Source organism: Monodon monoceros, unplaced genomic scaffold (assembly GCF_005190385.1).
Source record: "Monodon monoceros isolate NGI ecotype Baffin Bay Population unplaced genomic scaffold, NGI_Narwhal_1 Super_Scaffold_4, whole genome shotgun sequence".
Taxonomy (NCBI): Eukaryota; Metazoa; Chordata; class Mammalia; order Artiodactyla; family Monodontidae; genus Monodon; species Monodon monoceros.
In genome coordinates, this window is record NW_021703781.1 from 18,998,733 (window position 1) to 19,011,608 (window position 12,876).

At 38.3% G+C, this 12,876-nt stretch overlaps 1 protein-coding gene across 8 annotated transcripts in view; it reads right to left on the reverse strand.

Moving 5' to 3' along the window:
* HERC4 (HECT and RLD domain containing E3 ubiquitin protein ligase 4) overlaps positions 1–12,610 on the reverse strand; it is a 137,880-nt gene extending 125,270 nt beyond the window's left edge. For 7 of the 8 annotated variants that reach the window (XM_029201250.1, XM_029201251.1, XM_029201252.1 and 4 more), the window contains exons 1-2: positions 12,284–12,610; positions 10,181–10,485 (exon numbers count right to left, since the gene is read on the reverse strand). In XM_029201250.1, coding sequence (XP_029057083.1) covers positions 10,181–10,406 — 226 coding nt within the window. In that variant the 5' untranslated portion in view covers positions 10,407–10,485; positions 12,284–12,610. Of the gene's footprint in view, positions 1–5,063; positions 5,197–5,300; positions 5,312–10,180; positions 10,486–12,283 lie in introns of those variants that run through there. The other variant, XM_029201255.1, reaches the window with a different exon arrangement.
* Positions 12,611–12,876: the final 266 nt, after the last annotated feature.

Consider the following 12,876-nt stretch of genomic DNA (forward strand, 5'->3'; position numbering starts at 1 on the left):
CAAAATAACCCTCATAAGGGTTTATCAATTTACACTAACAACCTATGAACGCTTATTTACTGACAGCCTCACTATAGAGATGGTACCCCAGTCACACACATAGTCTTCAGCATTTCTCTTAGTATGAATGAGGCTGAAGAGTATTCACTGTTTAAAAGTCATTTGTGTTTCCTTTTCTGTGAAGTGCCTCTTCCTATCCTTTGCCCATTTTGCTACTGTCTTCTCCTTATCTCATCAATTTCTAGGAGTGCTTTATATCTCGGAGACTTGCATTTTGATTTCAATATAAATATTAAAATTCATAAATATTTCCTATTTGTCTTTTAACTTTTACAGTGACTTCTACATAGCAAAATTATTTTTACTTCCATGCAGTTTACTTTATCTTTTCACAATTCAGAAAGGATTTCCTGACTCCAAAATAATTTTTAAAAAATTAGTCCATGTTTTCTTTGAGCACATTTATCATTGTAACCTTTACATTTAAATATGTGATTCATTTGGAATTTATCCAATACATACATGGCGTGAGGTATTAATCCAACTTTTTTATTCCCTAGATGATGCTCCTACTTATACCAAGATCATTTATTGACTATCCCTCACTTGAATTTTTTTCTCCGTTGATTAGTTTATGTCTGGGCTTTCTATTCTATTTTATTTAATATGTCTATTTGTGGGGCAGTTTTAACTACCAAGGCTTTAAAATTAAAATATGTTACTATATATATATATATATATATATTTCGCCCTTGTTTTTCAGAGTTTTCCTGGCTACATTGGTTTACTTTTTCCATATGAACTAGAGAATCCATTTGTCAAGTTCCTGGGGGGAAAAAAAAAATACTTGCTATTTTTATTAGGATCATATTAAACTGATATTAATTTTAGAGAAACTGAAAGGTCTATGTAGGTTGAGTATTCCCATCCACAAATGTGGTTTCAATTTTTCAAGTTTTTTCTATCCCTCATACGTGCTTTCAAGTCTTCTTCATATTATATCTCACACATTTCTTAGGTTATGCCTAAGTCATTTTGTCTTTTTCTTGCTATTGTAAACGCTGCCTTTGCTTTGACTGTTGACATCTAATTGAATCTTGTTTCCACTAGGTTTTGTTTTTTAATTGAGGTATAGTTGATTTACAGTATTATCTAAGTTTCAAGTGTACAACATAGTGATTCACAATTTTTAAAGATTATACTCCATTTATAGTTATAAAATATTGGCTATATTCCCTGTGCTGCGCAATATATCTTTGTAGCTTATTTATTTTATACAGAGTAGTGCCTCTTAATTCCCTACCCCTATCTTGCCCCTCCTTCCTTCCCTCTCCTCACCTGTAACCACTAGTTTGCGCTCTGTATCTCTGAGTCTGTTTCTTTTTTGTTATCTTCACTAGTTTATTTTTTAGATTCTAGAACTTATAGGTAAAGCACCTAAACTTTCCTCCAATTGTCTTCAGAAACTCCTAAGGGTCCTTAGGGTCTCTTTTAGCCTTACCCTATTCCTTCCTCACTTTCATTTCTCTTTCACAGAAGCAACATCATTCTCTCACATGGCACATTTCCCAGGGGCTCTTGCCTACATGCCAGCACATATACAACTTATAGTTACAATTATTTCAGCTATTAGTGAAATCAAGAACTTCTATGTGACTGTATCTTGTGACTTCAAAACCTTTGTTTCCTTGGGGACTTCCCTAGTGGTGCAGTGGTTAAGAATCTGCCTGCCAATGCAGGGGACACAGGTTCGAGCCCTGGTCCAGGAAGATCCCACATGTCGCGGAACAACAAAGCCCACGTGCCACAACTACTGAGCCAGCGCTCTAGAGCCCACGAGCCACAACTACTGAACCTGCACTCTATAGAGCCCACGCGCCATAACTACTGAAGCCTGCCCGCCTAGAGCCCGTGCTCCACAACAAGTGAAGCCACTGCAATGAGAAGCCCGCGCACCACAACGAAGAGTGGCCCCCGATCGCTGCAACTAGAGAAAGCCCAGGTGCAGCAACGAAGATCCAACGCAGCAAATATAAATAAAATAAATACATTTTTTTTAAATGATGAAAGGTTAAATAATCATTAAAATATCCCTAAACAGTATTTTAAAACCATGGGGAAATATTTACTAAAGTGTTATTCAATTATTACTGAAAAAAAAAGTTGAGAAAGAAAAACATATTCCCAGTCCATAATCGGAAACATATATGAGTATAGAAAAACTGTCTAATGATGGCAGTATTTATCTGTGCATGATGGCATTATGGTTGATTTTTATTTTCCCTATATTTCCTGATTCCCCTCCCAAGAATATGTAATAAGGGACTTCCCTGGTGGCGCAGTGGTTAAGAATCCACCTGCCAACACAGGGGACACGGGTTCAAGCCCTGGTCTGGGAAGATCTCACATGCCGTGGAGCAACTAAGCCCGTGTGCCACAAGTACTGAGCCTGTGCCCTAGAGCCCCCAAGCCACAACTACTGAAGCCCGTGTGCCTAGAGCCCGTGCTCCACAGCAAGAGAAGCCACCACAATGAGAAGCCCGTGCACTGCAACGAAGAGTAGCCCCCCCACTCACCGCAGCTAGAGAAAGCCCGCATGCAGAAACGAAGACCCAACGCAGCCAAAACTAAAAATAAATAAATAAGTTTTTAAAAAAGAATATGTAATAAAACTATGAAAAACTAAAAATGTGTTATTTCAGAACAGTAGGACACCCAGCAAAGGAATAAAATGAAACTAAACTTAGACATTAATAAAGAAATAAGGTATTTTAAAGTAACGTGAAAAACACATTACTAAAGAATTATAGAATGTTTTCCTTATGGCCAAGGAAAGCTAAAATAAAATTCTGCCATACTAGAACTGAAGAAAAAAGAGTAATTCCAGATAAATAAATAAAATATTATGGTTTAAAGAAAGCCACCAAAATTCAAGAAATTTCCCTTTTAACAAAATTAACTCCAGTAATACAACTGTACACAACACAGATTTTTCTAGCATGTAAAGGAATCACAACAATTCATTAAGATATAAAAATAATTATTGCCTTTTAAGTTCCATCAGCATGGGGAAAAAAAAAAACCATAGAAGCTGAAATAAGATAAACCATGAGCTTTTTAATACGGATTCTTTATTAATGTTTCCCACTTTTCTACTCACTTAACACAATCCTAGTCCAAAGAAACCCTATAACAATGGCTGAATACATTTTCTCTATTAGTTTTAATATGTATCCCAAGTACATGATATGCCTTACAGCCTAGGAAAACTTAACATCTATGAAGTGAGACTTGATTTATTTCTTCAAAGCGATTTTAAAAATAATGGGGGAGCTTCCCTGGTGGCGCAGTGGTTGAGAGTCCGCCTGCCGATGCAGGGGACACAGGTTCGTGCCCCGGTCTGGGAAGATCCCACATGCCGCGAAGCGGCTAGGCCTGTGAGCCATGGCCGCTGAGCCTGCGCGTCCGGAGCCTGTGCTCCGCAATAGGAGAGGCCACAACAGTGACAGGCCCGCGTACCGGGGGGGAAAAAAAAAAAAAAAAAAAAAAAAACATGGGGTTTGTGAGAAATGAGCTTTAACAACAGTGCTACACTCATGTGACATATTGGGGACATGAAACCCAAAGAATACAGTCAGCCATCCTTATCCGTGAGTTCTGCATCTCAGCATTCAACCAACACGTGGATGCAAAGTACAGCTGACCCTTGAACAAGATGGGTTTGAACTGCAAGGATCCACTTATACATCGGTTTACTTCAATAAATATAATGCCTGTATTTTCATTTTACAGATCTTTGTGTAAGGGAAAAGTTTATGCTCAGAGATCACAAAATGTGGAATAATAAAGCTAGGGTTTGAGTTCTGATTCTATCCAAACTGTTTCAGCTTCTTGCCCTTGGGTGAGTCACTTTCAATCCCTTTGTTCTTAAGGCAGAGATAGCAGTATGGAGCCTTTCACTTGCATGGGGGATCAGCACCCCTAACACCCATGTTGTTCAAAGGTCAACTGTATTTGGGAAAAAAAAAAAAAATTCCAGAAATTTCCAGAAAGCAAAACTTGAATTTCCCATGCCAGCAGCTATTTACATATCATTTACATTGTATTTATAGCTATTTACATTGTATTAGGTATTATAAGTAATCTAGAAATGATTTAAAATATATGTGTAGGTTATATGCAAATACTATGCCATTTTATATAAGGGACTTGAGCATCCATGGATTTTGGTATCTTCGAGGCTCCTGGAACCAATCCTCCACGGATTCTGAGAGACGGCTGTACTTATACTAAGGTGATAGAACCTAGACCATCTTGGCTATCATCTGTAACAAGAATCCTTAGTAACTGCTCAAACTGTGAAACTTTCCATACTCCTGTTCTTTCAAGGAACATATGTGGCTCACTTCCAATCAGAAAAAAACACTAACATACCAAACACAAAGAGAAAATCATTGGTTCCAAATCATTTAAAGCAGCCCCTATTTGTTAGACTGTTCAGATTAGGCATCTACTACTATCATTGCTTCTCTGTGGGTTAATGGTTTTATAAAGCATTCACCAAACCAATGCATCCTACAGAGAGATACATGGCAGACTTGATACAACATAATTAACCCAAGTTCCAATGTTAGCCACCAAATCAGTTGTGCCTGGCAGTTACTATGGACCTTGGATAGTAGCACAGCACAGCAGTAGACAACAAAGGGATAGAGAATATGATATATAACAGAGGAAAGAAGACTGTGTGTTACCACAGTAAGTTTTTGTTCCTTTGCTTAAATATTCTTCATACCACACAAGGTTATGATGAAATACCAAAGTGGTATCACAATGCAAGCATCTTGGTAAAATAATGATTCATTTCAATAGGCCATCAATAGAATGGCAAAAAAACAATCTGTGCATTAGTATTTGATCTGCCTCAAATAGAAGATACTACTGTAAATAATTCTAAACATAAGCACAATTTAGTGAATAAGGTAGGAGACTGGTAGACTTAAATTTTCAGATTCAATTTATAGCTGTTCACCAGTCACCTGCTGTTTTGACAAGTTACTTACCAACTTGTGCTGCCATTTCTCCGTAAATTTATCCCCTAAGATGAGGATAATTCTTGCAAATTGTGTCACAAGCATTTTGAAAGGAACCATGAGTTATTGTGTAATGCTCTTGAAATTCCTCAGATGTAGGGTCCTACACAAAGTAAAGTATTATTATACATCTCTCTAACAGTAGTCATCTGTTTGCATTATGATTTTTTTTTCCTACCCTCAACACTGTGATTCTTGGACACTAACCTTTCTCAAAGTAAAGCATCCAAAGCAAGCCTCCATTCCTGAACCAAGTAATTATTTTTTCAAGTCTTCATATCATCCACATCCTTCTCTTCCTTAAAAGGTATTATGAAAATTAGTAGTTATAAAACATAATGAGCTTCTTTGGTTCATTAAGGAATATATGGGATTATTTGAATTTTTTAATCCACTCTTATATGAACAATTTTATTTCCCATATTTATACATTTATTTTCCTATATTACTTTTTAAATTTCAACTATATTTTAAGGAGTTCATTTATAGATTTATGTTTTATGAAAAGAGAGAGCAGGTCAGAAAATGAAGAAGCAAGAAAGGCAAGCAAATTACTGCTATATGACCAAAATGTTTTTATTGGAATGATCAACAGTAGAAATTACCATTTTGGGCCACAAAAAACAGAATCAATGCTCATAATATTTTTATCTTCAGTAGAAGAGTTGAGCACAAGCTACAAAAAATTTTATCATACTATTCAAAACTTTATCTATTACTGGCTTTGCAATGAAGTCAGTCTTCAGTTCAAGAATAAAACATATATATTTGAATTTTTAGTTAGTGTTGATACAATATTACATCTGAAACTAGAATTCTCAACCTTCTTACACGGTTCCTAAAATGGCTTCTCTTTGAATTTATGCACAGGGAAGGGACTGGGGAGGGATTAAAAAAACATGGTGTCATCATTGTATACCTTTAGTCATAAAATAGTAATTTTTAACAGTTTTTTAAACCCTCAGAATTACATTAAAATAATGATGTAAACTAGTTTCCTCCTTGAATAAATATTCCTCTACCTTCTAAATATGGCAGGGGCAAAACTTTGTGGGATAAAGATAAAACCACAGGGTTTAGAATGTTCTCTTAATATTTACTACTCTAGTGGTTAAGCTCTTTTAACTTCAGTTTCCTCATCTGAAAAAGGGGGACCATAACACCTGCCCTAGCTAACAAGCAAGACTGTTGTGAGGATTAAATAAGATACATAATCTATGCAAAAGAACTTTGCACACCATAAAACGCTATTAAAACAGTCATTTTTAACAAACTGTATCACATTATTTTCAAATTATGGACATAAAATAGGTTAGCACTGTTTCTAACACAAAACAAATGGAAACAGGTGTGTAAAACATATATTTAGGTCCATAGACACCAAATTCTACCTATGGTGGATACACAGTGAGTAAATAATCTTATTAAGAAAAGTACACTTTCTAAATGTTATCTTAAAATTTCCAGAAGCAAATTTGGAAGTACAAAAATAAAACTAACACTTTATTTAGGTCGACTGACCTAGCACTTTGAAGATTAAATATACTATTTACCTGTTAGCTACGAACTAAGGAAAAAACTGAGCGCCTCTAGATTTTAAAAGGTTTAAAAAAATTCCTATGAAGGAAAAATACATACATGAAAGTGAAATAGATGTTCACTTCTCTGGAAATAGTTCAGAAAGAGCTAGTAGTGACAGCAAGGATTATACATATACAAGAGAACGGAGATGAACATGGATGTAATCTGCACTCTTGGTATAATAAAGGAAATGAGTGAAATCTTCCCATGTGGTTACTAGAATGTCCAGAATGGAAACTTCTCCCAACAGGCCATAGGTCAAATCTATTTACTACACTGTAAGGCTGAGTCATCCAGGACGTTACCATGACTCTCAAGAATAGCTTATCCTTAATGAATGAGGCGACCTCTTTCTCTTTTACTTCTTAATATTCAGTATGCTTATAAAGCCAATCTCTATAAGAAAACAATTCTTAGCTTTCTGTTTGCTTTCTTCATGACACAAGTTTAAAGCTCTGATGAAGTGAACTATTGTTTATTACATGGTCCTAAAATTCAACCAGACTCATTCTGTTACCCAAAGACTTCAAAAGCAATTAAATGAGAACTCTGTATCTTCTAATTCATTCCTCAAACTCACAAATTTAAAAAAAAAAGGCTAGAAAAGGAGTATATTTAAATCATTAAGGAATTATTCCAAAGAGAAATAATTTTGGTTAAAAACATTATTACATTTTCCACTCAATCCCCTTAAATCAAAACTGAGGTTAAAAGATTAAGCTCCTATCAGAGCAACTACCTCCCTTTGAACTTTTACTTTTTCCTACCTCTTTAACTAGGTACACTTCAATACATCATTGAATCTGGACTTCTAGCAATAAAAAGTTTTTCTCAGGATAAGGATTCTCTTCCATAAAGCTATTTCAGCTCTAGATTTATCTTCTGGCTATTTATGTGACCAATCATTGAATTAAACTTAAGGCTTCATTTTCTCCCAGAACTCTTCAATTCTATCCCACAATGACATTTCCCATCATTTAAACTTCCCAATCTCAAAATACATACCACATCAGGTCAAATTTCAATTCTCTCTAGTTATTTCATTTACATATGCCTTAATGCCCAACCCAGGCTCTAAATTTTTCAAAGACAAAGTTTATGCCTTTCATTTTTCTATTCCATAGACTGTGATGTACTCTGGACAACAAGGCAATCCTAAAGAGGTATCAAAAATTAGGTAAACCCACCCTCCCAACTTTATATCACCAAATATTGCTTCCACGATGAATCAATAGAGTGCTATAAATGTCACAACGTAATCATCACAGTGTCAGCATGACCACAAAGAAGCCTCTTCTGGCTAGTTAAGTTTCTCAGAACCTCACCTATAGGGTTAAAAGCTGTTCCAGGCACTATAATAATCATTATACTATTAGTGCACAGTGTCTATCACCCTTGTGTTAGACACAGAACAGATGTTTAATAACATTTAAAAAATGTAAATCTTAGTAAATTTCAGTAACTATATTGGCAATTTCTTTTTGCTAGCTTTGTACTTTCTACTTGCCCTGAGGCCTCTGAGAAATTACTAAAGCAATACAGAGATATTTTCAGTTATTTCTGTGGGGCATGTTAAGTATAAGAATAGTAACAGCCCCAATACCATGAAAACCTCAACCTGAGGCAGCATTCCAAGCTAAGCAAAAAAGGTAAAGGATCCATCTGCCTCTGAAGCAGTGATAACAAATACATAACAATAAATTACCATTCATGTCTAACAACATGACAACCTCAATGCCTAAGATTATGAAAATCTGATAAGATTCCATAGAATATTCTTCATGAGGTAGAGTACAAGAAAACTACCATTTACCTTGAGTTTTGCAATAATTAAGCCTATTGTATGAAGCATCACTACTATTCATCCAAAAAAATTAAATTACAAATCAAGGCAGAAGAAAAGAGATTAAAACCCTATCAACAAAGGATGAAAACTACACCATAATTTACAAGTTAGAAAAGTGAGGCTGGGCATGATGGTGAGATAGTATGAAAAAAGAGTAACATACCTTAATTTAATACCTTATTATACTTATATTAACCTCTCAAAAGTAGACTAACAATAGAACCAACTTAAATAATGACGTGGTAAAGAAAGATAACTGCCATAGAAAATACTGAGGTGCCATTATTGTTAAAGTTAAAAGAAACTGTAAATCAGTACAGCTGTAATCTTATCTGAATTTACCATCTTAAGAATTAACTTTTAGTTAACACAACTGAAAGTGCAATTCACATAACAATTTTTCTAAATGTGGTAATATTTGACCTTAAAATATGTATATCCAGGAAAACAGAACATGAAATGTGACCAAATTCCTCAAAATTCTCATTACCCTACAAATTATTTTAAATTTGGTTCGTATGGCTACTACAGAATCAGGACATCTCATAGACACAAAACTTTTAATAGCTAGTGTTATTACTTGAAAGTAAGATACTAGGGAAATAAAAGATATTTCAAACTAAATGAAATCATGTACTTAAAATATAATAGGAAGAACAAGAGAATACTTAGGATTATATTTTCAGCAACTAAGTGAAAGTAAAAAGCTTTCATCTTAATTTTCCCCCTTTCTGATACATGGAACACAACACAGTAAATTATGCATTTAAAATCTGCCCAGGGCTTCCCTGGTGGCACAGTGGTTGAGAGTCCGCCTGCCGATGCAGGGGACACGGGTTCGTGCCCCGGTCCGGGAAGATCCCACATGCCGCGGAGCGGCTGGGCCCGTGAGCCATGGCTGCTGAGCCTGCGCGTCCACAGTCTGTGCTCCGCAAGAGGAGAGGCCACAGCGGTGAAAGGCCCGCGTACCGCAAAAAATATAAATATAAATATAAAATAAAATAAAATCTGCCCCCCCCCAAAAAAAGAAGAAGATAAAAAATAAAATCTGCCCAGGGTGGCTGACCAGTACTGATAAAAGAGGACCTACATACTGTATATTCTATACCAATATACTTAGTACCAAAGAAGATCTATACACTGCAGGGTAGTTTTCGCTATTGTTTTACATCACCATAATTATGTTCTGAAACCACAGCTTCATACAGTAAGGGTTTGTAGGGCTTCCCTGGTGGCGCAGTGGTTGAGAGTCCGCCTGCCGATACAGGGGACGCGGGTTCGTGACCCGGTCCGCGAAGATCCCACATGCCGCGGAGCGGCTAGGCCCGTGAGCCGCTAGGCCCGTGAGCCTGCGCATCCGGAGCCTGTGCTCCGCAACGGGAGAGGCCACAACAGTGAGAGGCCCGCGTACCGCAAAAAAAAAAAAAAAAAGAATAAAAAAAAAATAAGGGTTTATAATAGCAGTTGTTAAAAAAAGAAACCACAAAATAATTAAACTACTTAGAAGCATGCAAACTGTAAAGGATCTATTTAATGCCTGGTTTGCTTTTAAAGCCTGATAAAAAGAAAACATGGGTTTAGGACTAGAGAAATTGTTTGACATTTCAAACTTAAATGATATAATTATTAGAAATAGCAAACAAAAAAATTTTCAACTTACCTGGTTTCTTTCTCGATTTTTCATGACCTAGCTGCCCTAGATCATTACATCCACATGTGTATACTGTTCCATCATCCAGAACAAATACAGTATGTCTGAGTCCACATCCTACATCTCGAACCTTTTTATTTATAAAAAAGTCACTTTTTCTGGGCTCTAGTACAATTTCTTCATCAATTCCACCCAAACCTAGCTGTCCAAAAGATGCATTTCCCCAGCACAACATGTTTGTAATTCTTTTGGTCTTCCAGTTTCAATAAAACACTCCCTTCTGAAACACTGGCAAGCTGGAGGTATCCCTATGTCTGAGAAGATAGAAAAAAAGTTAATATGACTTCAAAGGAAACATAATGTATAACTGCTCTTTCAAGTACTAAGCTACAATAATCACTATGTAGTAAACATGAAATTTACTTTATAATGTGTTACAGAAGTATCATTCAATTTCAAAAACCAATCAGTTGTATATTTTTTAAATTATCATACAGAAATGTTTAGGAAAAATACATCACTCCCCATGATTCTTTGCAAAATCTAAATATTAACTAGTTTTGACTTTTTGTTGCCTTATAATAGACTAATCAAATTGAAATATTAAGTATCCTGATGAAATTAATCTTTTTTTTCCTTTTTGCTTTGAATAACTTAAGTGCGAGCAAGAAATATGACATCTATCCACTGCCCCCAAAATCAGATATATACTCAGTGAAAAATTTAGCCAACTATAGAAACATAAAACCTTGCAATCTCCCTCAAGTCACAGAATAATTAGATTTTCTAACACCTACCTCCACATTAACAGAAAACTGAAGTTCTTATCTGTACTAGAAATAAAGCCAATAATGGAAACTTTAAGTTTCCCACAACTTAAAAGACTCTTCCAACTAACAGGCCCCAGATAAAATTACAGTTCTCTAGGTAAGCTTTGATATTAAGAAAATCACCTCCAAAGATCATACTTTACAAATCAAAATATTAACACTCTGACCTCACTACTAATTTAATTTAAAAACTCAATCAGTGTACCTAATTATAATACAAAAGTATGCAGTTTAAAGATCAAGACTCTCCCCCAAAATTCAACATTTTCTATTTCGAGTGGGAACCATGACTGAAAAATATCTCCCGAAGGCGATCTACATCTATCTATACCCCTAAGACAATTATTTGAAGATGGAAAAAAAACTGCAAGTAACTCCGGCACTGCCGATTTTTCGAGAACAGAAATGCGGACTGGGACACTGAGAGTTTGGTGGCGAAATCTGTAGAACTTTCCAGTACGGTGACTGAATATTTCTTCGCTTATATAGACACGGATAACAAAGAGTCCACTTCATCTAAACCTACACAGATTTTTAGATATATCGCGTTACTAAATAACACAATTACAGGAAGTCAGCCTTATTCCCGTGTAGGTACCCACATTCCTTACACAGAACCTAAGAAGTTTCAAAACCCAACTTTCCTAAGTGCGGGCTAGCAAGTGCTGAAGCTGTCTCATTCCATCCATGACCCATCCATTAAGAAAAGTTTGATTTTATTCTTTTGGGGGCATCAGAACCCGATAGTTCCCGAGAGTTCTGCACTGTCTTCCCGGTTTTTGTTTTGTTTTTTTAAGGAGAGGACAGGACAACACCCCAAATTCCAACGCACGAGGTTTAACAATCCTTTTCTTTAAAAAAGAGGGGTAATGGGAAAGGCGTCCTCTCGCCAGCAACAGGTAGGGGAAACAGAAGCAGTTTATTCCCATCATTCCCTGAATATGCACTGAGATCAGCTTACGGGGACCGGGAGAGAGAAATCATCTGCACACACCCAACCTCGCGGGCCGACCAGTCAACTGCTGCAGCCGTCCGCTCGCAGTAGCCGCAGAGGCCGGCGCACGAGGCTCGGCACCTCGGCGGCCCCTGTCCCAGGGAGGCCCTTCCCCGGGGAGGTGCGACATTCCAGCCCCCGGGCCAGGGGGCCCGACACTGCCCTCGTCCCCCCACCCCCGCCCGAGGAAACGCTGAGAAAGCACCCAGCGCCAGGCAGGCCTGTATCTGCCCAGCCCCCTCCCTAACGCCGTCACACGCCCCCGAACCCACCGGGGCAACGACTCACCCGGCCCTTCAAGGCAGGGGAAGCCCAGGGCGGCTGGGGGCGGCGCCTCCCGCAAGAGGGAGGCAGCGCAGCAGCTGAGACAGGTTTCCAGCTCCCGGACCCTCCTCCTTCAGCCAGTGGCTGCGAACACCAGAGCTCCTCCGGCGCCGGTGAAGCTGCTCCGCGGCTCACCTCCTCGGCTCCTGTGAAACTTTACCGGGTTCCTCAGAGAAAAGCAGCCGCCACTGCTCTCTAGCCCAGAGCCAGCCGTCAGCGACCCGGATGGAGCGGGAGGGGAAGGACAGGAGGCGAGCGAGGCGGAGAGCGCTGGGGGTGGGGAAGAGTTGGGGCAGACTGGGGAGGAGAAGGGAGAGAGGGAGGAGGCAACGCGGGGGGAGGGGGAGGGGGGGGGGGCGGCGTCGGCCGGAAGTGAACCGCGGAGCACGCGCGCGAGCCCGCCCACTTCGTGGCCCGCGCGCCTGCGCCGGAATCCTCCCAGGGCACACCGACCCGGGCGCCTGCGCAGTGTGGTGCTTTGCCTTTCCTTGAGAGAAAAATGCCAAGCACAGAAGTTGGAATTTGCAAGACAAATGGAGGTGTTTGGTGTGTCTTGT